The following is a 27,491-nucleotide window of genomic DNA, read 5'->3' on the forward strand; positions in this document are numbered from 1 at the left end:
ATTGCACAATAAGAGGTTAATGGTCGTTCCTGAGGGACCCGGGTTCTACTGTGTTAAGCCTGTGCCGCGGCTCCAGCTCTCACCGAAACGCTTCTACCTTTCATGTACACTTTCTCTGTATTCCGTACTATCTCTCAGCCAGATACTCTCTCAGAACCCATCTGCTTGGGCCTCAAACCTCTTCCTGTCGGCTGCAGCTCTACAGGAGTCTTTTTCGGTCCCACTTTCACTGGGGCGGGAATGTCTTGTAGTAACGGCAGTGGCGTAGCCACACACTTTGCTGCCCCTGGCTGTTCCTGTCTTTGCCACCCTGTCTTTCTGGCAGCCGCATGGAAGAGCGGGGGGAGGGGCTGCCACCCCTAAAACTCATGCCGCCCGGTGCGGACCGCACCCCCCCTGTACCCCTCTACCCCCTCTCTTGCTACGCCACTCTGTAATGGAGAATGGTAAAGTGGTTATTGATTGCAAACCTCCCTACAAATCCCGGTAACAAACAGAAGTGGAACATTGTAGGACGCTAGCTCCATATATAGTGTACCAAAATGAATTTAACTGTGCAGAGAGTCCAGTGAGGCCCCGGTTGGTATACAGAGGCAAAAGTAGATAATACTAACTCAATATTAGATGTAATTTGGGCAAGCAGTTAGGCTTATCAGAGGGTAGTGCTAAGCAGTTGTTCTACTCACAGAGGCAATATATGAAACACACACTCAAGAATAAATCCAAGACCAATTTATAAAAATAACAGATTTTTGTACTATTGAAAAGTACTATTTCTTTTACAAATGTTTAAAGTTCGCAAAAGAAATCACTGTTATGCACCATTACGCACCATAGAAGTAAATGGGAAGAGATTGAAAAATGCATGGAAAATCAGACAGTAGGCTCTCAAGGTTCACCTTTTGGATTCGGGTAAGTGGCTTGGCAGTGGGCTGGACTGTTCCCATGAGGCACGGGGTCAGGCTGATTTGCATATGGCCATTTCCGAACTGGGGTTTCTGAGTGAGTTGAAGAATGATGATGGATTAAACCCAGTTCAGGTGACTGGGAGTGAGTGCTTGATTTGCTCCAACGCTCCGTCCATCATCCCCTTTTGTATCGCTTTGTTCGCCCTTAGTTAGCAGGGTGTGCCCAGACATGGGTCCCTTGCTCACTTTGCTACTGGATTCAAGATAGCCTGGCTGATGAGGATTATGAACCCGAAACCGGTCCCAGGATGCTTGTTTCCGGTCCATGGAAGACATGGCTTGGCAGTTCGGGCTGGACTGTTCCCATGAGGCACAGGGTCAGACTGATTTGCATATGGCCATGTCTGAACTGGGGTGGCAGAGTCAGCTAAAGAATGATGATGGATTAAACCCAGATCAGATGACTGGGGGTGACTGCTTGCAATGTTCAACACTACATCCATCATGTCCTTTGGTTTTGCTTAATGTTCCAGCAGCAGAATTTCAGGAGCGTTCCGGATTCGGCCGGTAGCAGGGTGCTGAGGTTGTTGATAGCAGGTGCAATGAAGAAGGGGGCCCACTTGTAAACACACTGCACAGGATGATTTAAAGGTAAGTCTGGGGGGACACAACTCAAGGGAGCAGGTTGCAAGAGCCTCAGAACCACGGAAGCACAGCTGGTTTGTCATTACCCAGGCTAGGCGGGCTGGATGCAGACCAGATAGGGCAGCCAAACGTTGTGCGTCAAGATGGTCCTCGTGGTCAGAGGCAGGCAGGTTGCAGAGGTGATTCCAGGACAGCTGGGCCACACACAGAGCAGGTCTCAGGGGTCTCAAAGTCTATTGGTTAATGCCTGTGTCCTGGGTAGTTGGAGTCCGGGTTGTCTTCTTTCTTCTCGGTCATCGTTGTAGTGGGTCCGGTACCCCAGGTATTGATACGACACAACTCCAGTAAGTGCTGGTGTCCTCTCACTTGGTGGGGGGACAGGCCTGACCCTCCGGAGCTGGGTTACCTCTTGTGCTTGGTGCTGCATTGGAGTCGCCAGGGAGCAGCAAATCGGTAAATTTGCGGTTCGGTGCCTGCAGGCTACAGGGGAGTAGCTCCTCTACTCCAAGGGAGGTTTTTGGCAATTTGTGGAAGCCTGGGGGTGCTCGTGATTCTTAGAGGCCTCACAGTTGCAGGATGAGACACCAGGTCACAATGGTCGAGTCGCCGGCAGATTTTGGCACCAATATTTTGCTGCTGGCCATCGGTTCTCGGGTCAGCAGCTCTTCTTTGGCTGTTGCTCTTCTTAGGTCCATCAATTCGATGTTTCAAGGTCAGGGGATGCCACCTAAATACTAAAATTAGAGGGCATTAAAGGGGAAAACAGGTAGTAGCCAATGGGCTACCTACCTTTAGGGCGTCTACACCCTATAAGTGACCAATTCCTGTGGGAAGGACCACTACCCTAGCCCTGATATGTTAATTCCTGCCATCCCAAGATGGAGGAATTGGAAAAGTCGTGTCCACATCACCTGCCCGCCTTAGGGGTGGTGCTGGCTGATTGTGGTAGTTACTACAAGTTACTAATAGTTACTAGTTTCTACAGGTACTGCCCTCCTGCACTACAGGTAGTTGTACTGCCCTCCTGGGCAGGTTGGACTTTTGGGGCAGGCCCTTGCTTGTTCACATGGTACTTTACAATCCTTCCTCCATCTCAGCAGCACCCTGTCACTGGTTGTGTTTTTACAGTCACTGCCCCCCCCCACCAACCCCTCCCGTTGGTTGTACGTTTTTACGTAACCTGTCCTTTTATACTTTATCCATTCTGTCCATTGACAAAGTTTTCTAGGTTTTCATTTTCCTTCCCCCTCAAGTCTGTAGGAGCTGATTTTGCCTTTTCTAGAATAGAATCTGGAATATTGAGTTTTGTTTGCCATTAGCGGGCTCCTCCAGTGATTCTCTTTTTCTGCTGGTACTCCGTGTGATCTTGGGCTGCTGGTATTCTCCTCCGTGGGGCGGTTAGACTGGCAGCGATTGCAGCCTATGAATGAAAGGATACCCAGGCAGGACGCAAACATTCTTCAATGAAGCTGTGTTTCAGGGCGGTCCTTCGCGATTCCTGCTGCTGATTGGTGGACTCTCACGTATCCTGAAAGAAAAAGAAGAAATACTCAGTTCTGGACCATTGCAGCCCCCAACATTCGACCCTCTCCTCCCACATGGAAACAGAACACAATGTCTTCACCTTTTAAGAGTTCAAGTTTGTTACCTGCGCTACTTGGGTCATTCTTTTTTTAACTCTGGCCTTTTAAGATTGGAGCTTCACCTGCACTTAAAACACGTGTGACCTATGGTTACCTGGGTAGGAAGGGATGACACACATATCTTACTCCATGCTTATCTGGGCAGGAAGAGATGACACACATCTTACTTCCCGCTTACCTGGGTAGGAAAAGATGTCACACATCTTACTCCATGCTTACCTGGGCAGGAAGGGTTGATTCACACATCTTACTCCTCGCTTACCTGGGCACCAACAGATGACGCACATCTTACTCCACGCTTACCTGGGCAGGAAGGGATGACAGACATTTTACTCCATGCTTTCCTGGGCAGGAAGAGGTGGCACACATCTTACTCCATGCTTACCTGGGCAGGAAGAGATGACACACATCTTACTCCATGCTTACCTGGGCAGGAAGAGATGACACACATCTTACTCCATGCTTACCTGGGCAGGAAGGGATGACACACATCTTACTCTACGCTTACCTGGGCTGGAAGAGATGACAAGCATCTTACTCCATGCTTATCTAGGCAGGAAGAGATGACACACATCTTACTCCACGCTTACCTGCGCAGGAAGAGACGACCCACATCTTACTCCAGGCTTACCTGGGCAGGAAGGGTTGACTCACATATCTTACCCCATGCTTACTGGGCAGAAAGTGTTGACTCACATAGCTTACTCCATGCTTCCTGGGCAGGAAATAATCACTCAAACATCTTTCTCCATGCTTACCTGGGCAGGAAGAGGTGACCCACATCTTACTCCATGCATACCTGGGCAGGAAGTGTTAACTGACACATCTTACTCCATGCATACCTGGGCAGGAAGTGTTAACTGACACATCTTACTCCATGCATACCTGGGCAGGAAGTGTTAACTGACACATCTTACTCCATGCATACCTGGGCAGGAAGTGTTAACTGACACATCTTACTCCATGCTTACCTGGGCAGGAAGAGGTGACTCACATCTTACTCCATGCTTACCTGGGCAGGAAGTGTTAACTCACACATCTTCCCATGCTTGCCCGGTCAGGAAGGGATGACACATTTTACCTATGCTTACCTGGGCAGGAAGAGATGGCACACATCTTACTCCATGCTTACCTGGGCAGGAATAGATGACACACATCTTCACACCTACCTGGGCTGGAAGGGTTGACTCACACATCTTACTCCATGCTTACCAGGGCAGGAAGAGATGACACACATCTTACTCCATGCTTACCTGGGCAGAAAGAGATGACACATTTTACCCATGCTTACCTGGGCAGGAAGAGATGACGGACATCTTACCCATGCTTACCTGGGCAGGAAGAGATGACACACATTTTACACATGCTTACCTGGGCAGGAAAGATGACGCACATCTTACCCATGCTTACCTGTGCAGGAAAGATGACGCACATCTTACTCCACGCTTACCTGGGTAGGAAGAGATGAAACACATCTTAATCCATGCTTACCTGGGCAGAAAGAGATGACACATTTTACCCATGCTTACCTGGGCAGGAAGAGATGACGGACATCTTACCCATGCTTACCTGGGCAGGAAGAGATGACACACATTTTACACATGCTTACCTGGGCAGGAAAGATGACGCACATCTTACCCATGCTTACCTGTGCAGGAAAGATGACGCACATCTTACTCCACGCTTACCTGGGTAGGAAGAGATGAAACACATCTTAATCCATGCTTACCTGGGCAGAAAGAGATGACACATTTTACCCATGCTTACCTGGGCAGGAAGAGATGACGGACATCTTACCCATGCTTACCTGGGCAGGAAGAGATGACACACATTTTGCCCATGCTTACCTGGGCAGGAAGAGATGACGGACATCTTACCCATGCTTACCTGGGCAGGAAGAGATGACACACATCTTACTCTATGTTTAACTGGGCAGGAAGAGATGACACACATCTTACTCCATGCTTACCTGGGCAGGAAGAGATGACACACATCTTACTCTATGCTTACCGGGGCAGGAAGAGATGACACACATCTTACTCCATGCTTACCTGGGCTGGAAGAGATGACACACATCTTACTCCATGCTTACCTGGGCAGGAAGAGATGACACACATCTTACTCTATGCTTACCGGGGCAGGAAGAGATGACACACATCTTACTCCATGCTTAGTTGGGCTGGAAGAGATGACACACATCTTACTCCATGCTTACCTGGGGAGGAAGGGTTGACTCACACATCTTACTCCATGCTTACCAGGGCAGGAAGAGATGACACACATCTTAATCCATGCTTACCTGGGCAGAAAGAGATGACAGACATCTTACCCATGCTTACCTGGGCAGGAAGAGATGACGGACATCTTACCCATGCTTACCTGGGCAGGAAGAGATGACGGACATCTTACTCCACGCTTACCTGGGCAGGAATGATGACGCACATCTTACTCCATGCTTACCTGGGCAGGAAGAGATGACGGACATCTTACCCATGCTTACCTGGGCAGGAAGAGATGACGGACATCTTACTCCACGCTTACCTGGGCAGGAATGATGACGCATATCTTACTCCATGCTTACCTGGGCAGGCAGAGATCACTCACAAATCTTACTGCATGCTTACCTTGGCAGGTAGGGGGGACTGCGTGTGGCTCTACAGCATCGTAACGAGCAGGGCGGCCACGGTGAGGAGGGACCCCTGAATGGAGGCGTGGTGCAGCAGGTAAGGGGCGGAGCTGAGGACCCGCAGTGTGCTTTCCTTCAGCAGTTGGCCAGAGGCTGAAAATGAAGAAAAGAAACAGGTGTCATGAACATGTTGTCTCATCACCAGACACAGGTGTGCAGACCTACGGCAGACCCTGTCCCCCTGCTGAGCTGAGCACTTGTGCATGGCTTTGCAGTGCCAGTGTCAGGAGCGCGCTGCACTGCATGGCACTGCTGGGGTATCCGTGGAAATGGGGTGCCAGCGGAACCCTAACTCTTGCATCTTCATGATGTTTTCAGCCAGACACAGAAAATGTATATTCACAGCAGTGAACATAATGAGGGGTGCTGGAAGCTTTGAGATGTGAGCTGGTGAGCACAGATCTGTGAGCCCCGAGCTGTGAGCTGGTGAGCACACAGCCATGAGCACTGATCTGGTGAGCATAGAAATGTGAGCACTGAGCTGGTGAGCATACAGCCATGATTACTGAAGTGTGAGTTGGTGAGCACAGAGTTGTGAGCTGGTGAGCATAGAAATGTGAGCACCAAGCTGTGAGCTACAGAGCTTAGATAGGTAAGCACAGAGTTGTGAGCTGGTGAGCACTGATCCGTGAGCATAGTTCTGTGAACTGGTGACCACCAACTACGGGTGGTGTTTGTGGTAAAGGGTGGCACATATACCTTTCAACATGACATCCACAGAACCCCTGGCTAGTTCGTTCTCCACCACACACGCATTATGAGTGGTGTTTGTGGCAAAGGTGGCACACATACCTTTCAACATGACATCCACAGAACCACTGGCTAGTTCCTTCTCCGCCACACACTCACAACGGGTGGTGTTGGTGGTAAAGGTGGCACACATACAATTCAACTTGACATCCACAGAACCCCTGGCTAGTTCCTTCTCCGCCACACACTCACAACGGGTGGTGTTGGTGGTAAAGGTGGCACACATACATTTCAACTTGACATCCACAGAACCCCTGGCTAGTTCCTTCTCCACCACAAACGCACTACGGGTGGTGTTTGTGATAAAGGTGGCACACATACCTTTCAACTTGACATCCACGGAGGACCTGGCTAGTTCCTTCTCCACCACGAACGCACTACGGGTAGTGATTGTGGTAAAGGTGGCACACATACCTTTCAACTTGACATCCAGAGAACCCCTGGCTACTTCTTTCTCCACCACACACGCTTTTCAGGTGGTGTTTGTGGTAAAGATGGCACACATACCTTTCAACATGACATCCACGGAACGCCTGGCTAGTTTGTTCTTCACCACACACTCACTACGGGTGGTGTTTGTGGTAAAGGTGGCACACATACCTTTCAACATGACATCCAGAGAACCCCTGGCTAGTTTGCTCTCCACCACACACTCACTACGGGTGGTGTTTGTGGTAAAGGTGGCACACATACCTTTCAACATGACATCCAGAGAACCCCTGGCTAGTTTGCTCTCCACCACACACTCACTACGGGTGGTGTTTGTGGTAAAGGTGGCACACATACCTTTCAACATGACATCCAGAGAACCCCTGGCTAGTTCCTTCTCCACCACACACACATTACGGGTGGTGTTTGTGGTAAAGGTGGCACACATACTTCTCAACATGACATCCACGGAGGCCCTGGCTAGTTCCTTCTCCACCACACACGCATTACAGGTGGTGTTTGTGGTAAAGGTGGCACACATACCTTTCAACATGACATCCACGGAGGCTCTGGCTAGTTCCTTATCCACCACACACGCATTACAGGTGGTGTTTGTGGTAAAGGTGGCACACATACCTTTCAACATGACATTCACGGAGGCTCTGGCTAATTCGTTCTCCACCACACACGCATTATGGGTGGTGTTTGTGGTAAAGGTGGCACACATACCTTTCAACTTGATATCCACGGAACCCCTGGCTAGTTCGTTCTCCACCACACACACACTACGGGTGGTGTTCGTGGTAAAGGTGGCACACATACCTTTCAACATGACATCCACAGAACCCCTGGCTAGTTCCTTCTCCGCCACACAGACACAACGGGTGGGGTCTGTGGTAAAGGTGGCACACATACCTTTCAACATGACATCCACGGAACCCCTGGCTAGTTCCTTCTCTGCCACACATGCACTACGGATGGTATTTGTGGTATAGGTTGCACACATACCTTTCTACTTGACATCCAGAGAACCCCTGGCTAGTTTCTTCTGCACCACACACGCATTACGGGTGGTGTTTGTGGTAAAGGTGGCACACATACCTTTCAACATGACATCCAGAGAACCCGTGGCTAGTTCCTGCTCCACCACACACGCTTTTCGGGTGGTGTTTGTGGTAAAGGTGGCACACATACCTTTCAACTTGACACCCAGAAAACCCCTGGCTAGTTCCTTCTCCACCACACACGCATTACGGGTGGTGTTTGTGGTAAAGGTGGCACACATACCTTTCAACTTGACATCCAGAGAACCCCTGGCTAGTTCCTTCTCCACCACACACGCATTACGGGTGGTGTTTGTGGTAAAGGTGGCATACATACCATTCAACAGAACATCCAGAGAACCCCTGGCTGATTTGTTCTCCGCCACACATGCATTACGGGTGGTGTTTGTGGTAAAGGTGGCACACATACCTTTCAACATGACATCCAGGGAACCCCTGGCTAGTTCGTTCTCCGCCACACATGCATTATGGGTGGTGTTTGTGGTAAAGGTGGCACACATACCTTTCAACATGACATCCAGAGAACCCCTGGCTAGTTCCTTCTCCACCACACACTCATTACGGGTGGTGTTTTTGGTAAAGGTGGCACACATACCTTTCAACTTGACATTCACGGAGGCCCTGGCTAGTTCCTTCTCCACCACACACGCATTACAGGTGGTGTTTGTGGTAAAGGTGGCACACATACCTTTCAACTTGACATCCAGAGAACCCCTGGCTAGTTTGTTCTCCACCACACAGGCATTATGGGTGGTGTTTGTGGTAAAGGTGGCACACATACCTTTCAACATGTGATCCACATAACCCCTGGCTAGTTCTTTCTCCACCACACAAGCACTATGGGTGGTGTTTATGGTAAAGGTGGCACACATACCTTTCAACATGACATCCACAGAACCCCTGGCTAGTTTGTTCTCCGCTACACAAGCACTATGGGTGGTGTTTGTGGTAAAGGTGGCAAACATACCTTTCAAATTGACATCCAGAGAACCCCCTGGCTAGTTCGTTCTCCATCACACATGCACTACGGGTGGTGTTTGTGGTAAAGGTGGCACACATACCTTTCAACCTCACATCCACGGAGCCCCTGGCTAGTTTGTTCTCCACCACACACGCACTATGGGTGGGATTTGTAGTAAAGGTAGCACACATATTTTTCAACATGACTTCCACAGAACCCCTGGCTAGTTCATTCTCCACCACACACGCATTATGAGTGGTGTTTGTGGCAAAGGTGGCACACATACTTTTCAACATGACATCCACAGAACCCCTATCTAGTTTGTTCTCCGCCACACACGCATTACGGGTGGTGTTTGTGGTAAAGGTAGCACACATACCTTTCAACATGACATCCACAGAACCCCTGGCTAGTTCGTTCTCCGCCACACACGCGCTACTGGTGGTGTTTGTGGTAAAGGTGGCACACATACTTTTAAACATGACATCCACAGAACCCCTGGCTAGGTCGTTCTCCACCACACATGCATTACGGGTGGTGTTTGTGATAAAGGTGGCACACATACCTTTCAACTTGACATCCACAGAACGCCTGGCTAGTTCGTTCTCCACCACACATGCACTATGGGTGGGATTTGTGGTAAAGGTAGCACACATACCTTTCAACATGACATCCACAGAACCCCTGGCTAGTTCATTCTCCACCACACAAGCTTTATAAGTGGAGTTTGTGGCAAAGGTGGCACACATACTTTTCAACATGACATCCACAGAACCCCTAGCTAGTTTGTTCTCTGCCACACACGCATTACGGGTGGTGTTTGTGGTAAAGGTAGCACACATACCTTTCAACATGACATCCACAGAACCCCTGGCTAGTTCATTCTCCGCCACACACGCATTACGGGTTGTGTTTGTGGTAAAGGCGGCACACATACCTTTCAACACAACATTCGCAGAACCCCTGGCTAATTCGTTCTCCCCCACACACGCACTACTGGTGGTGTTTGTGGTAAAGGTGGCACACATACTTTTCAACATGACATCCACAGAACCCCTGGCTAGGTCGTTCTCCACCACACATGCATTACGGGTGGTGTTTGTGATAAAGGTGGGACACATACCTTTCAACATGACATCCACAGAACCCCTGGCTAGTTCATTCCCTGCCACACACGCATTACGGGTTGTGTTTGTGGTAAAGGCGGCACACATACCTTTCAACATGACATCCACAGAACCCCTGGCTAGTTCATTATCCACCACACACGCACTAGGGTGGTATTTGTGATAAAGGTGGCACACATACCTTTCAACTTGACATCCACGGAGTCCCTGGCTAGTTCATTATCCACCACACATGCACTAGGGTGGTATTTGTGGTAAAAGTGGTACACATACCCTTCAACTTGACATCCACGGAGCCCCGGGCTAGTTTGTTCTCCACCACGCATGTATACTCTGCCTCAGTGGTGATGGTCAGCTCCGAGTTCACCAGCCATGAGATGCCCAGACCCTGCTCTGGTGTGTAGTTCTGGGTAAGATTGGCACCAGAGGTCTTGTTGAGCCAGCTCACAGTAGGTTGTGGATACCACGCAGCTGAAGAGCACATCAGAGAATGGTTGGTGGGACTGGTGACATCCACGGAGCTGTACACTGGTTGGAAATACAAAAGTTACACTGTGTCTGAGTCTTGTGGACAGAGAGGTTGAGAGGTGTGGCTAAAACTTTGTGGTGCTTTGTCCACTTAGGCAAAAGTATGTTTTTCAATTCTAAAACATTTGAGTAAATATTGGTTTAGTCAAATGTTTGTGCATATACCATCTCCATATCAGCCAGGGCTCTCAACTTCCAATTCCCTGCAGCTACCCAAAAAAGAGCTTCAGTAATCTTGCAAGATTCTCTTCACACATGCCCACTGCAGACATCACCTGCAGCCTTGGTAAAATACTGCTCTCTGTTCATGCTTTATGTGGCAAAGATCAAGTACAGTAGTAGTCAGCTCACCTCTGGATAACTAACCAATAGAGCAAATAATAGACCTCACCTTAGGAGAACCAACCAACAAGGCAAATAACAGAGCTCACCTCTGGAAAACCAACCAACAGGGCCAATAATAGACCTCACCTCTGGAAAACCAACTAACGGGCAAAATAAAAGACCTCAATTCTGGAGAAGCAACCAATAGGGCAGCCAGTAGAGCTAACCTCTGGACAACCAACCAATAGGGCAGCCAGTAGAGCTAACCTCTAGAGAGCCAACCAGTAGGGCAAATAATATAGCTCACCTCTGGAGAACCAACCAACAAAGCAAATAATAGACCTCACCTCTGGAGAACCACCACATAGGGCAGCCAATAGAGCTCACCTCTAGAGAACCAACACATAGGGCAGCCAATAGAGCTCCCCTTTGGAGAACCAACACATAGGGCAGCTGATAGAGCTCACCTTTGGAGAACCAACCTATAGGGCAAATAATAGAGCTCACCTCTAGAAAGCCAGCCAATAGGGCAACCAACAGACTGCACCTCTGGCGAACCAACCAATAGGGCAGCCAAGAGAGCTCACGTCTGGAGAAACAACCAATAGGGAAGCCAATAGAGCTCACCTCTGGAGAACCAACCAATAGGGTAACCATTAGAGTAAACAAAGAGCAATCACCAACACCACAAAGGACATCATAACCGCCTTCTGGTACTCCCACACCCATGTATCTTGTATCCTGATCAATGCAAGATCCATAGGAGCATAATCCACACTCATGATTGGCTGGACCGCCTCTTCATCACATAAAGTTTGATGTTAGCCGTATTACACAAAGCTATACCACATGTCTACTAAACTACTGCAGAAATCACCACAACAAGTGTAGTGGGGTATTGGCTATAGTGTAGTAAGCCTCTAGTGACTACATCCGTCAAGAACCACTCAACCCCAGAGTAAGAATCCTTACAATCCTTCCTGGTTCGTTGTTCACCACTCCCAACCTTTTCTGCCTCATTCCTTCTCCTCGTCCAACCACCTGCAGACCAAGCCACCATCGCCGAAGCCCTCTGGGACTTTGTCTTGGACATAATACTTGGCCACCCAAACCTTTGCTTCCTGGGAGAGCTCAACACTTGTTTTGACACAATGCAGGTGACACTAACCTTAAAGCAACTAATTACTGTGCCAACACAAGATGCTTCCACTGCGATCAACACAATCTTATGTCGAAAAAGATCCTATCGCAGGTAAATAAATCAGTTATCACCCAGAGTGTTCATCACAACAGCGACGTCAACCTTAATCTCTCAACAGCGACACCATTGCCAGCAGCACAGACATCAAAACCTCCCAATGAGCCGTGGAAGCTGAGACATCACCCATGGAAGTCAGAAAAGCACGGAGAAAAAAAAACATTTCTCCTTTTGACGCCTACTTTCCAGTAGTTTATTTTTGCCACTAAACGCTGCTTGCCGATGATGGTAGATAGGGTATAGAGTCAAAAAGCATGGGTGGTTGCATGGGAGCACCCGTGTATCACCCATGTAACGTCCCCATGATCCAAGGTAATGCAAAGCGGCATTTTGCGTTGCTTTGATTACTTTTCTGTATTAACCAAAGCAAATACCAATTTGCGTTTGTTTGTTAATCCCAAAACAGGTTTAGCTTCGGGTTTGCGTTAATCCAAAGCTAAACCTTTGAGAATCTGGGCTTCAATATGCGTCTGTGTGACCTCAAGGGGACGTGCCCTCCTTTGCATGGGGGTGTGGTCCTATGCAAATGAGGCAAGCCTGTGCCTCTAGTTTAAACCAGATTACAGATGCAAGTAAAGAGGCAAAGAGGCCATAAGCAGGCAGACAAACTGGATGCTACAAAGAGATTGCTCACAGTCAGTGTGCCCGATGGTACGCCTTGGGAGGAGGTTACAAGGGCCGTGAGGCCTACCCCAGCCATCCCCTGACCAGCAGGTCCCCTCACAGCTCCCGCCTGCAGGGGTATTCTGCCCCTCCGAAGAATGACGTAGGATTGGCTGGATGAAAACAGTGATGAATGCTTGAATTATTCTCAGCCACTGGTAATCGCTTGGGCTGCATTCCAATCCATTGTTTTATTGGACGCCACGCGACCTCAGTAAGGACCCAGATATATGCACATCAGTATTGACTCTGCTCCAATCAGATCAATCCATCCCCAAGTGCCAAGCCAGGTCCTCCCTGAACTGGAACACAAGCCTCTCAGGATTGTTTTTCCGCTAGTTATGGGCTCATCAGCCGGGTACAGCTTGGGTCCAATGATACAGGGCCCGATTCACAGAACTAACTTAAGACAAAATCCTAAACTTACTACTTTTGCTATTCACAGAAGTTAGGATTTTGTCTTAAGTTTGTCTTAAGACAGACTTAAGACAGACTTAAGACATACTTAAGTTAGGATTTTGTCTCAAGTCTGTCTTAAGTCTGTCTTAAGTCTGTCTTAATTTAAGACAAAATCTTAAACGTACTACTTTTGGTATTCGCAGAAGTTAGGATTTTGTCTTAAATTAAGACAGACTTAAGACAGACTTAAGTTAGGATTTTGTCTTAAGCCTGTCTTAAGTCTGTCTAAAGACAAACTTAACACAAAATCCTAGCTTCTGTGAATACCAAAAGTAGTAAGTTTAAGATTTTGTCTTAAGTTAGTTCTGTGAATCGGGCCCACAGTGTGCCCAGGACCCACGCCTGGGCATACCCATCCCACTTAGGGCGACACAATAAGTATACAAATCAGTAGCTGATGTGGCACGGTGGGCAAGCAATGGATTGGGATGTGGCCCAAGCGATGGCCAGTGGCTGAGATTATTCAAGCATTCCATCCATCGCCTTGTGTTGTTTTTGCTCTTTTCTGCTAGTCGCAGACCCAGATCTCTCTTACAGTCACTACAGACCTTCACGTCTGGGCACCGTAGACCGAGCCACATTTCCTGTCAAAGAAACCAAGCAATGTCTTCTTGTCGTAATAGATATGACGCGCCTCTGCGGTGCCGACGGATCAGCCTTCCCTTCTGCTCTCCACACACCACCTCCTCTCTCCTCGTCTTTACAGACTATGATCCTCTCCTACTCACCAGAGACCTGGCCATGACTCCTGGTCCATTAAACTCTCTTCTAGTGACTACAGACCAGCTCCTCTCCTCTGGTCTCCACAGACCATATACCCTCTTCTGGTCTCCACAGACCATGTACTCTCTTCTGGTCTCCACAGACCATGTACTCTCTTCTGGCCTCTACAGACCATGTACCCTCTTCTGGCCTCTACAGACCATGTACCCTCTCCTGGCCTCCATAGACCATGTACCCTCTCCTGTTCTCTACAGACCATGTACTCTCTTCTGGACTCCACAGACCATGTACTCTCTTCTGGACTCCACAGACCATGTACTCTCTTCTGGCCTCCACAGACCATGTACACTCTCCTGTTCTCTACAGACCATGTACTCTCTTCTGGACTCCACAGACCATGTACTCTCTTCTGGACTCCACAGACCATGTACCCTCTTCTGGCCTCCACAGACCATGTACCCTCTCCTGGCCTCTACAGACCATGTACCCTCTTCTGGACTCCACAGACCATGTACTCTCTTCTGGACTCCACAGACCATGTACTCTCTTCTGGCCTCCACAGACCATGTACCCTCTCCTGGCCTCTACAGACCATGTACTCTCTTCTGGCCTCCATAAACCATGTACTCTCTTCTAGCCTCCATAGACCATGTACTCTCTTCTGGACTCCACAGACCATGTACTCTCTTCTGGACTCCACAGACCATGTACTCTCTTCTGGCCTCCACAGACCATGTACTCTCTCCTGGCCTCTACAGACCATGTACTCTCTTCTGGCCTCTACAGACCATGTACCCTCTCCTGGCCTCTACAGACCATGTACCCTCTCCTGGCCTCTACAGACCATGTACTCTCTTCTGTCCTCCACAGACCATGTACTCTCTTCTGGCCTCCCTAGACCATGTACTCTCTTCTGGCCTCCATAGACCATGTACTCTCTTCTAGCCTCTACAGACCATGTACTCTCTCCTGGCCTCTACAGACCATGTACCCTCTCCTGGCCTCCATAGACCATGTACCCTCTCCTGGACTCCACAGACCATGTACCCTCTCCTGGCCTCTACAGACCATGTACCCTCTCCTGGCCTCTAAAGACCATGTACTCTCTTCTGGCCTCCATAGACCATGTACCCTCTTCTGGCCTCTACACACCATGTACCCTCTCCTGGCCTCCATAGACCATGTACCCTCTCCTGGACTCCACGGACCATGTACCCTCTCCTGGCCTCTACAGACCATGTACCCTCTCCTGGCCTCTAAAGACCATGTACTCTCTTCTGGCCTCCATAGACCATGTACCCTCTCCTGGCCTCTACAGACCATGTACTCTCTCCTGGCCTCTACAGACCATGTACTCTCTTCTGGCCTCTACAGACCATGTACCCTCTCCTGGCCTCTACAGACCATGTACCCTCTCCTGTTCTCTACAGACCATGTACTCTCTTCTGGACTCCACAGACCATGTACTCTCTTCTGGACTCCACAGACCATGTACTCTCTTCTGGCCTCCACAGACCATGTACTCTCTCCTGGCCTCTACAGACCATGTACTCTCTTCTGGCCTCTACAGACCATGTACCCTCTCCTGGCCTCTACTGACCATGTACCCTCTCCTGGCCTCTACAGACCATGTACTCTCTTCTGGACTCCACAGACCATGTACTCTCTTCTGGCCTCCACAGACCATGTACTCTCTTCTGGCCTCCATAGACCATGTACTCTCTTCTGGCCTCCATAGACCATGTACTCTCTTCTGGCCTCCACAGACCATGTACCCTCTCCTGGCCTCTACAGACCATGTACTCTCTCCTGGCCTCTACAGACCATGTACTCTCTTCTGGACTCCACAGACCATGTACCCTCTTCTGGCCTCTACAGACCATGTACTCTCTCCTGGCCTCTACAGACCATGTACTCTCTTCTGGCCTCCATAGACAATGTACTCTCTCCTGGACTCCACAGACCATGTACTCTCTTCCGGCCTCTACAGACCATGTACTCTCTTCTGGACTCCACAGACCATGTACTCTCTTCTGGACTCCACAGACCATGTACTCTCTTCTGGCCTCCACAGACCATGTACTCTCTCCTGGCCTCTACAGACCATGTACTCTCTTCTGGCCTCTACAGACCATGTACCCTCTCCTGGCCTCTACTGACCATGTACCCTCTCCTGGCCTCTACAGACCATGTACTCTCTTCTGGACTCCACAGACCATGTACTCTCTTCTGGCCTCCACAGACCATGTACTCTCTTCTGGCCTCCATAGACCATGTACTCTCTTCTGGCCTCCATAGACCATGTACTCTCTTCTGGCCTCCACAGACCATGTACCCTCTCCTGGCCTCTACAGACCATGTACTCTCTCCTGGCCTCTACAGACCATGTACTCTCTTCTGGACTCCACAGACCATGTACCCTCTTCTGGCCGCTACAGACCATGTACTCTCTCCTGGCCTCTACAGACCATGTACTCTCTTCTGGCCTCCATAGACAATGTACTCTCTCCTGGACTCCACAGACCATGTACTCTCTTCCGGCCTCTACAGACCATGTACTCTCTTCTGGACTCCACAGACCATGTACTCTCTTCTGGCCTCTACAGACCATGTACTCTCTCCTAGCCTCCATAAACCATGTACTCTCTTCTAGCCTCCATAGACCATGTACCCTCGCCTGGCCTCTACAGACCATGTACTCTCTCCTGGCCTCTACAGACCATGTACTCTCTTCTGGACTCCACAGACCATGTACTCTCTTCTGGCCTCCACAGACCATGTACTCTCTCCTGGCCTCCACAGACCATGTACTCTCTCCTGGCCTCTACAGACCATGTACTCTCTTCTGGCCTCCACAGACCATGTACTCTCTCCTGGCCTCTACAGGCCATGTACTCTCTTCTGGCCTCTACAGACCATGTACTCTCTCCCGGCCTCCATAGGCCATGTACTCTCTTCTGGTCTATAAATACCATGTACCCTCTCCTGGGGCCCGGTTCACAGAACTAACTTAAGACAAAATCCTAAACTTACTACCATTTTGGTATTCACAGAAGGCACTTACTCATTTCGGTATTCACAGAAGGCACTTACTCATTTTGGTATTCACGGAAGGCACTTACTCATTTCGGTATTCACAGAAGTTAGGAGTCCTAAATGCCTTCTGTGAATACCGAAAGTCTTAAAGTTAGGGTCTTTCTAGCCTCTTTTTGTCACTATAGATATCCTCCTGTCTTCTCGTTTCTACTGATCAGCCGTCTCTTCTGGGTGCGGAAGGCCTGGCCTTCTCCCTGGTCGCTATCACTCCAGCTTCCGGTCACTAGAGGCAATGTCTTACTGACGTGGGTATCCAAAGATTCTCTTCCTGTCAGGGCAGCCCTTGGTCACTGTCCAGCCCCTGCATTTCAGACTCATGCATGCCCCCGCCTTAGTTTCAGACCTTGCTGTCTCCACTCACCGCAGACCTCACTCTCTTCTCAGCGCTACCTTGGAGGTCTTCTCTTCTGTGCACTATAGAGTAGGGTAGCACACCAGCATGCAAAGCGTGCCATTCTGTGAGTTTATGGTGCCACAAGCTTGAGCTGTGCTGATCATGGGTGCAAGTGTACAGATCTCAGATACTACCAGTGCTTTGAAGCATGCCACTTACTTCCAACCCGGAACTCCATCTTGGCGCTTCCTGCACCAGCGGACGTGGTCACGGAGCACTTGTAGGTCCCAGCGTCGTCCAGCGTGACGCCGGTCAGCTTCAGCGTGGCGTTGCCTGATCCCACCTGTGTCGGGAACAGCTCAGCCCGGCCCTTGAAGATGGCGTTCTGGTCCTTGAGGTTGTCGGCGCCCTTTTCATAGCGGTAGACGATGCCGCTCACTCCCTCCTTCTCCCACAGGATGACGTTATTCTGTTTTATATCTGGAGTGAAGGTGCAGAGCAGGAGGCCCACGTCCCTAATACGGCTCACCGAGGTGGAGGCCTTCACAGTGTTGGAGAGGCTTCCTGCAAGGCAAAGAACAGGTTTCCATGAGAGATCCATTCGAGGCCATCTGTTACCTAGACAACTCAAGCGGCAGAACCTACGACCATCTACCAATGCGTACCCCATGGGCAGGTACTTTTGTGATCCACCCAACTCAAGCGGCAGAACCTACCACCATCTACCAATGCGTTCCCCATGGGCAGTGTCTGTTGTCTTCCACCCAACTCAAGCGGCAGGAACCTACCACCATCTACCAATGCGTACCCCATGGGCAGTATCTGCTCATCCACCCAACTCAAGCGGCAGAACCTACGACCATCTACCAATGCGTATCCCATGGGCAGTGTCTGTTGTCTTCCACCCAACTCAAGCTGCAGAACCTACGACCATCTACCAATGCGTACCCCATGGGCAGTGTCTGTTGTCTTCCACCCAACTCAAGCGGCAGAACCTACGACCATCTACCAATGCGTACCCCATGGGCAGTATCTGCTCATCCACCCAACTCAAGCAGCAGAACCTACGACCATCTACCAATGCGTACCCAATGGGCAGTGTCTGTTGTCACCCACCCAACTCAAGCGGCAGAACCTACGACCATCTACCAATGGTTACCCCATGGGCAGTGTCTGTTGTCTTCCACCCAACTCAAGCGGCAGAACCTACGACCATCTACCAATGCGTACCCCATGGGCAGTGTCTGTTGTCTTCCACCCACCTCAAGCGGCAGAACCTACGTCCATCTACCAATGCGTACCCCATGGGCAGTGTCTGTTGTCTTCCACCCAACTCAAGCGGCAGAACCTACGACCATCTACCAATGCGTACCCCATGTGCAGTGTCTGTTCATCCACCAAACTCAAGCGGCAGAACCTACGACCATCTACCAATGCGTTCCCCATGGGCAGTGTCTGTTGTCTTCCACCCAACTCAAGCAGCAGGAACCTACCACCATCTACCAATGCGTACCCCATGGGCAGTATCTGCTCATCCACCCAACTCAAGCGGCAGAACCTACGACCATCTACCAATGCGTATCCCATGGGCAGTGTCTGTTGTCTTCCACCCAACTCAAGCGGCAGAACCTACGACCATCTACTAATGCGTACCCCATGGGCAGTGTCTGTTGTCTTCCACCCAACTCAAGCGGCAGAACCTACGACCATCTACCAATGCGTACCCCATGGGCAGTATCTGCTCATCCACCCAACTCAAGCAGCAGAACCTACGACCATCTACTAATGCGTACCCCATGTGCAGTGTCTGTTCATCCACCAAACTCAAGCGGCAGAACCTACGACCATCTACCAATGCATTCCCCATGTGCAGTGTCTGTTGTCATCCACCCAACTCAAGCGGCAGAACCTACGACCATCTACCAATGCGTACCCCATGGGCAGTGTCTGCTGTCATCCACCCAACTCAAGCGGCAGAACCTACAACCATCTACCAATGCGTACCCAGGGGCAGTGTCTGTTGTCATCCACCCAACTCAAGAGGCAGAACCTACGACCATCTACCAATGCGTACCCCATGTGCAGTGTCTGTTGTCATCCACTCAACTCAAGAGGCAGAACCTACCACCATCTACCAATGCGTTCCCCATGGGCAGTGTCTGTTGTCATCCACTCAACTCAAGAGGCAGAACCTACCACCATCTACCAATGTGTACCCCATGTGCAGTGTCTGTTGTCATCCACTCAACTCAAGAGGCAGAACCTACCACCATCTACCAATGCGTACCCCATGTGCAGTGTCTGTTGTCATCCACTCAACTCAAGAGGCAGAACCTACCACCATCTACCAATGCGTTCCCCATGGGCAGTGTCTGCTGTCATCCATCCAACTCAAGCGGCAGAACCTACGACCATCTACCAATGCGTACCCAGGGGCAGTGTCTGTTGTCATCCACCCAACTCAAGAGGCAGAACCTACGACCATCTACCAATGCGTACCCCATGTGCAGTGTCTGTTGTCATCCACTCAACTCAAGAGGCAGAACCTACCACCATCTACCAATGCATTCCCCATGTGCAGTGTCTGTTGTCATCCACTCAACTCAAGAGGCAGAACCTACGACCATCTACCAATGCGTACCCCATGGGCAGTGTCTGTTCATCCACCCAGCTCAAGCGGCAGAACCTACCACCATCTACCAATGTGTACCCCATGGACAGTGTCTGTTCATCCACCCAGCTCAAGCGGCAGAACCTACGACCATCTACCAATGCGTACCACATAGGCAGTGTCTGGTCATCCACCCAACTCAAGCGGCAGAACCTACGACCATCTACCAATGCGTACCCAGGGGCAGTGTCTGCTGTCCCCCACACAACTCAAGCGGCAGAACCTACGACCATCTACCAATGCGTACCCCATGGGCAGTGTCTGTTCATCCACCCAACTCAAGCGGCGGAACCTACCACCATCTACCAATGCGTACCCAGGGGCAGTGTCTGCTGTCCCCCACCCAACTCAAGCGGCAGAACCTACGACCATCTACCAATGCGTACCCCATGGGCAGTGTCTGTTCATCCACCCAAGTCAAGCGGCGGAACCTACCACCATCTACCAATGTGTACCCCATGGACAGTGTCTGCTGTCACCCACACAACTCAAGCGGCAGAACCTACGACCATCTACCAATGCGTACCCCATGTGCAGTGTCTGTTGTCATCTTCCCAACTCAAGCGGCAGAACCTACCACCATCTACCAATGCGTACCCATGGGCAGTGTCTGCTGTCCCCCACCCAACTCAAGCGGCAGAACCTACGACCATCTACCAATGCGTACCCCATGGGCAGTGTATGTTCATCCACCCAACTCAAGCGGCGGAACCTACCACCATCTACCAATGCGTACCCCATGGACAGTGTCTGCTGTCACCCACACAACTCAGGCGGCAGAACCTACCACCATCTACCAATGCGTATCCCATGGGCAGTGTCTGCTGTCATCCACCCAACTCAAGCGGCAGAACCTACCACCATCTACCAATGCGTACCCAGGGGCAGTGTCTGTTGTCCCCCACCCAACTCAAGCGGCAGAACCTACGACCATCTACCAATGCGTACCCCATGGGCAGTGTCTGCTGTCCCCCACCCAACTCAAGCGGCAGAACCTACGACCATCTACCAATGCGTTCCCCATGGGCAGTGTCTGTTGTCATCCACCCAACTCAAGCGGCAGAACCTACCACCATCTACCAATGTGTACCCCATGTGCAGTGTCTGTTGTCATCTACCCACCTCAAGCGGCAGAACCTACAACCATCTACCAATGCGTACCCCATGGGCAGTGTCTGTTGTCATCCACCCAACTCAAGCGGCAGAACCTACGACCATCTACCAATGCCTACCCAATGGGCAGTGTCTGTTGTCATCCACCCAACTTAAGCGGCAGAACCTACGACCATCTACCAATGTGTTCCCCATGGGCAGTGTCTGCTGTCACCCATCCAACTCAAGCAGCAGAACCTACGACCATCTACCAATGCGTACCCCATGGGCAGTATCTGTTCATCCACCCAGCTCAAGCCGCAGACCCTACGACCATCTACCAATGCGTACCCCATGGGCAGTGTCTGTTGTCATCCACCCAACTCAGGCCGCAGAACCTTCCACCTTCTACCAATGCGTTCCCCATGGGCAGTGTCTGTTGTCATCCACCCAACTCAGGCAGCAGAACCTTCCACCTTCTACCAATGCGTTCCCCATGGGCAGTGTCTGTTGTCATCCACCCAACTCAAGCGGCAGAACCTACGACCATCTATCAATGTGTACCCCATGGGCAGTGCCTGTTGTCATCCACCCAATTCAAGCGGCAGAACCTACGACCATCTACCAATGCGTACCCCATGTGCAGTGTCTGTTGTCTTCCACTCAACACAAGAGGCAGAACCTACGACCATCTACCAATGCGTACCCTATGGGCAGTGTCTGCTGTCACCCACCCAACTCAAGCGGCAGAACCTACCACCATCTACCAATGCGTACCCCATGTGCAGTGTCTGTTGTCATCCACTCAACTCAAGAGGCAGAACCTACGACCATCTACCAATGCGTACCCCATGTGCAGTGTCTGTTGTCATCCACCCAACTCAAGCGGCAGAACCTACGACCATCTACCAATGCGTATCCCATGGGCAGTGTCTGCTGTCACCCACCCAACTCAAGCGGCAGAACCTACGACCATCTACCAATGCGTACCCCATGGGCAGTGTCTGCTGTCACCCACCCAACTCAAGCGGCAGAACCTACGACCATCTACCAATGCGTACCCAGGGGCAGTGTCTGTTGTCATCCACCCAACTCAAGAGGCAGAACCTACGACCATCTACCAATGCGTACCCCATGGGCAGTGTCTGTTGTCTTCCACCCAACTCAAGCGGCAGAACCTACGACCATCTACCAATGCGTACCCCATGTGCAGTGTCTGTTGTCATCCACCCAACTCAAGCGGCGGAACCTACCACCATCTACCAATGCGTACCCCATGTGCAGTGTCTGTTGTCATCCACCCAACTCAAGCGGCAGAACCTACCACCATCTACCAATGCGTATCCCATGGGCAGTGTCTGCTGTCATCCACCCAACTCAAGCGGCGGAACCTACGACCATCTACCAATGCGTACCCCATGGGCAGTGTCTGCTGTCACCCACCCAACTCAAGCGGCAGAACCTACCACCATCTACCAATGCGTATCCCATGGGCAGTGTCTGCTGTCATCCACCCAACTCAAGCGGCAGAACCTACGACCATCTACCAATGCGTACCCAAGGGCAGTGTCTGCTGTCCCCCACCCAACTCAAGCGGCGGAACCTACCACCATCTACCAATGCGTACCCAGGGGCAGTGTCTGTTGTCATCCACCCAACTCAAGAGGCAGAACCTACGACCATCTACCAATGCGTACCCCATGGGCAGTGTCTGTTCATCCACCCAACTCAAGCGGCGGAACCTACCACCATCTACCAATGCGTATCCCATGGGCAGTGTCTGTTGTCATCCACCCAACTAAAGCGGCAGAACCTACCACCATCTACCAATGCGTACCCAGGGGCAGTGTCTGCTGTCCCCCACCCAACTCAAGCGGCGGAACCTACCACCATCTACCAATGCGTACCCCATGGGCAGTGTCTGTTGTCATCCACCCAACTCAAGCGGCGGAACCTACCACCATCTACCAATGCGTACCCCATGTGCAGTGTCTGTTGTCATCCACCCAACTCAAGCGGCAGAACCTACCACCATCTACCAATGCGTATCCCATGGGCAGTGTCTGCTGTCATCCACCCAACTCAAGCGGCAGAACCTACGACCATCTACCAATGCGTATCCCATGGGCAGTGTCTGTTGTCATCCACCCAACTCAAGCGGCGGAACCTACGACCATCTACCAATGCGTACCCCATGGGCAGTCCCTGTTGTCATCCACACAACTCAAGAGGCACAACCTACCACCATCTACCAATGCGTATCCCATGGGCAGTGTCTGCTGTCATCCACCCAACTCAAGCGGCAGAACCTACGACCATCTACCAATGCGTACCCTGGGGCAGTGTCTGTTGTCATCCACCCAACTCAAGAGGCAGAACCTACGACCATCTACCAATGCGTACCCCATGGGCAGTGTCTGTTCATCCACCCAACTCAAGCGGCGGAACCTACCACCATCTACCAATGCGTATCCCATGGGCAGTGTCTGTTGTCATCCACCCAACTAAAGCGGCAGAACCTACCACCATCTACCAATGCGTACCCAGGGGCAGTGTCTGCTGTCCCCCACCCAACTCAAGCGGCGGAACCTACCACCATCTACCAATGCGTACCCAGGGGCAGTGTCTGCTGTCCCCCACCCAACTCAAGCGGCAGAACCTACGACCATCTACCAATGCGTACCCCATGGGCAGTGTCTGTTCATCCACCCAACTCAAGCGGCGGAACCTACCACCATCTACCAATGCGTATCCCATGGGCAGTGTCTGCTGTCATCCACCCAACTCAAGCGGCAGAACCTACGACCATCTACCAATGCGTTCCCCATGGGCAGTGTCTGTTGTCATCCACCCAACTCAAGCGGCAGAACCTACAACCATCTACCAATGCGTACCCAGGGGCAGTGTCTGTTGTCATCCACCCAACTCAAGAGGCAGAACCTACCACCATCTACCAATGCGTATCCCATGGGCAGTGTCTGCTGTCATCCACCCAACTCAAGCGGCAGAACCTACGACCATCTACCAATGCGTACCCAGGGGCAGTGTCTGTTGTCATCCACCCAACTCAAGAGGCACAACCTACCACCATCTACCAATGCGTATCCCATGGGCATTGTCTGCTGTCATCCACCCAACTCAAGCGGCAGAACCTACAACCATCTACCAATGCGTACCCAGGGGCAGTGTCTGTTGTCATCCACCCAACTCAAGAGGCCGAACCTACGACCATCTACCAATGCGTACCCCATGTGCAGTGTCTGTTGTCATCCACTCAACTCAAGAGGCAGAACCTACCACCATCTACCAATGCGTTCCCCATGGGCAGTGTCTGTTGTCATCCACTCAACTCAAGAGGCAGAACCTACCACCATCTACCAATGCGTACCCCATGTGCAGTGTCTGTTGTCATCCACTCAACTCAAGAGGCAGAACCTACCACCAACTACCAATGCGTACCCCATGTGCAGTGTCTGTTGTCATCCACTCAACTCAAGAGGCAGAACCTACCACCATCTACCAATGCGTTCCCCATGGGCAGTGTCTGCTGTCATCCATCCAATTCAAGCGGCAGAACCTACGACCATCTACCAATGCGTACCCAGGGGCAGTGTCTGTTGTCATTCACCCAACTCAAGAGGCAGAACCTACGACCATCTACCAATGCGTACCCCATGTGCAGTGTCTGTTGTCATCCACTCAACTCAAGAGGCAGAACCTACCACCATCTACCAATGCATTCCCCATGTGCAGTGTCTGTTGTCATCCACTCAACTCAAGAGGCAGAACCTACGACCATCTACCAATGCGTACCCCATGGGCAGTGTCTGTTGACATCCACCCAACTCAAGCGGCAGAACCTACGACCATCTAGCAATGCGTACCCCATAGGCAGTGTCTGTTCATCCACCCAGCTCAAGCGGCAGAACCTACGACCATCTACCAATGCGTACCCCATAGGCAGTGTCTGGTCATCCACCCAACTCAAGCGGCAGAACCTACGACCATCTACCAATGCGTACCCAGGGGCAGTGTCTGCTGTCCCCCACACAACTCAAGCGGCAGAACCTACGACCATCTACCAATGCGTACCCCATGGGCAGTGTCTGTTCATCCACCCAACTCAAGCGGCGGAACCTACCACCATCTACCAATGCGTACCCAGGGGCAGTGTCTGCTGTCCCCCACCCAACTCAAGCAGCGGAACCTACCACCATCTACCAATGCGTACCCATGGGCAGTGTCTGCTGTCACCCACACAACTCAAGCGGCAGAACCTACGACCATCTACCAATGCGTACCCCATGTGCAGTGTCTGTTGTCATCTTCCCAACTCAAGCGGCAGAACCTACCACCATCTACCAATGCGTACCCATGGGCAGTGTCTGCTGTCCCCCACCCAACTCAAGCGGCAGAACCTACGACCATCTACCAATGCGTACCCCATGGGCAGTGTCTGTTCATCCACCCAACTCAAGCGGCGGAACCTACCACCATCTACCAATGCGTACCCCATGGACAGTGTCTGCTGTCACCCACACAACTCAGGCGGCAGAACCTACCACCATCTACCAATGCGTATCCCATGGGCAGTGTCTGCTGTCATCCACCCAACTCAAGCGGCAGAACCTACCACCATCTACCAATGCGTACCCAGGGGCAGTGTCTGTTGTCCCCCACCCAACTCAAGCGGCAGAACCTACGACCATCTACCAATGCGTACCCAGGGGCAGTGTCTGTTGTCATCCACCCAACTCAAGCGGCAGAACCTACGACCATCTACCAATGCGTACCCAGGGGCAGTGTCTGTTGTCATCCACCCAACTCAAGCAGCAGAACCTACGACCATCTACCAATGCGTACCCCATGGGCAGTGTCTGTTGTCCCCCACCCACCTCAAGCGGCAGAACCTACGACCATCTACCAATGCGTACCCCATGGGCAGTGTCTGTTGTCATCCACCCAACTCAAGCGGCAGAACCTACCACCATCTACCAATGCGTACCCATGGGCAGTGTCTGTTGTCATCCACCCAACTCAAGCGGCAGAACCTACCACCATCTACCAATGCGTACCCAGGGGCAGTGTCTGTTGTCATCCACCCAACTCAAGAGGCAGAACCTACGACCATCTACCAATGCGTACCCCATGGGCAGTGTCTGTTGTCTTCCACCCAACTCAAGCGGCAGAACCTACGACCATCTACCAATGCATACCCCATGTGCAGTGTCTGTTGTCATTCACCCAACTCAAGTGGCAGAACCTACGACCATCTACCAATGCGTACCGCATGGGCAGAGTCTGTTCATCCACCCACCTCAAGCGGCAGAACCTACCACCATCTACCAATGCGTATCCCATGGGCAGTGTCTGCTGTCATCCACCCAACTCAAGCGGCGGAACCTTTCGACCATCTACCAATGCGTACCCCATGGGCAGTGTCTGCTGTCACCCACCCAACTCAAGCGGCAGAACCTACCACCATCTACCAATGCGTATCCCATGGGCAGTGTCTGCTGTCATCCACCCAACTCAAGCGGCAGAACCTACGACCATCTACCAATGCGTACCCAGGGGCAGTGTCTGCTGTCCCCCACCCAACTCAAGCGGCGGAACCTACCACCATCTACCAATGCGTACCCAGGGGCAGTGTCTGTTGTCATCCACCCAACTCAAGAGGCAGAACCTACGACCATCTACCAATGCGTACCCCATGGGCAGTGTCTGTTGTCATCCACCCAACTAAAGCGGCAGAACCTACCACCATCTACCAATGCGTACCCAGGGGCAGTGTCTGCTGTCCCCCACCCAACTCAAGCGGCGGAACCTACCACCATCTACCAATGCGTACCCCATGGGCAGTGTCTGTTGTCATCCACCCAACTCAAGCGGCGGAACCTACCACCATCTACCAATGCGTACCCCATGTGCAGTGTCTGTTGTCATCCACCCAACTCAAGCGGCAGAACCTACTACCATCTACCAATACGTATCCCATGGGCAGTGTCTGCTGTCATCCACCCAACTCAAGCGGCAGAACCTACGACCATCTACCAATGCGTACCCCATGGGCAGTGTCTGTTGTCATCCACCCAACTCAAGCGGCGGAACCTACGACCATCTACCAATG

At 51.3% G+C, this 27,491-nt stretch overlaps 1 protein-coding gene across 1 annotated transcript in view; it reads right to left on the bottom strand.

Moving 5' to 3' along the window:
• Positions 1-717: 717 nt before the first annotated feature.
• Positions 718-27,491, bottom strand: part of VTCN1 (V-set domain containing T cell activation inhibitor 1) — a 167,934-nt gene continuing 141,160 nt past the window's right edge. Inside the window, exons 3-6 of the mRNA XM_078655874.1 lie at positions 17,818-18,162; positions 10,487-10,741; positions 5,821-5,975; positions 718-3,081 (exon numbers count right to left, since the gene is read on the bottom strand). Coding sequence (XP_078512000.1) covers positions 5,851-5,975; positions 10,487-10,741; positions 17,818-18,162 — 725 coding nt within the window. The 3' untranslated portion in view covers positions 718-3,081; positions 5,821-5,850. The remainder of the gene's footprint in view (positions 3,082-5,820; positions 5,976-10,486; positions 10,742-17,817; positions 18,163-27,491) is intronic.

Source organism: Lissotriton helveticus, chromosome 8, assembly GCF_964261635.1.
Source record: "Lissotriton helveticus chromosome 8, aLisHel1.1, whole genome shotgun sequence".
Lineage (NCBI taxonomy): Eukaryota > Metazoa > Chordata > Amphibia > Caudata > Salamandridae > Lissotriton > Lissotriton helveticus.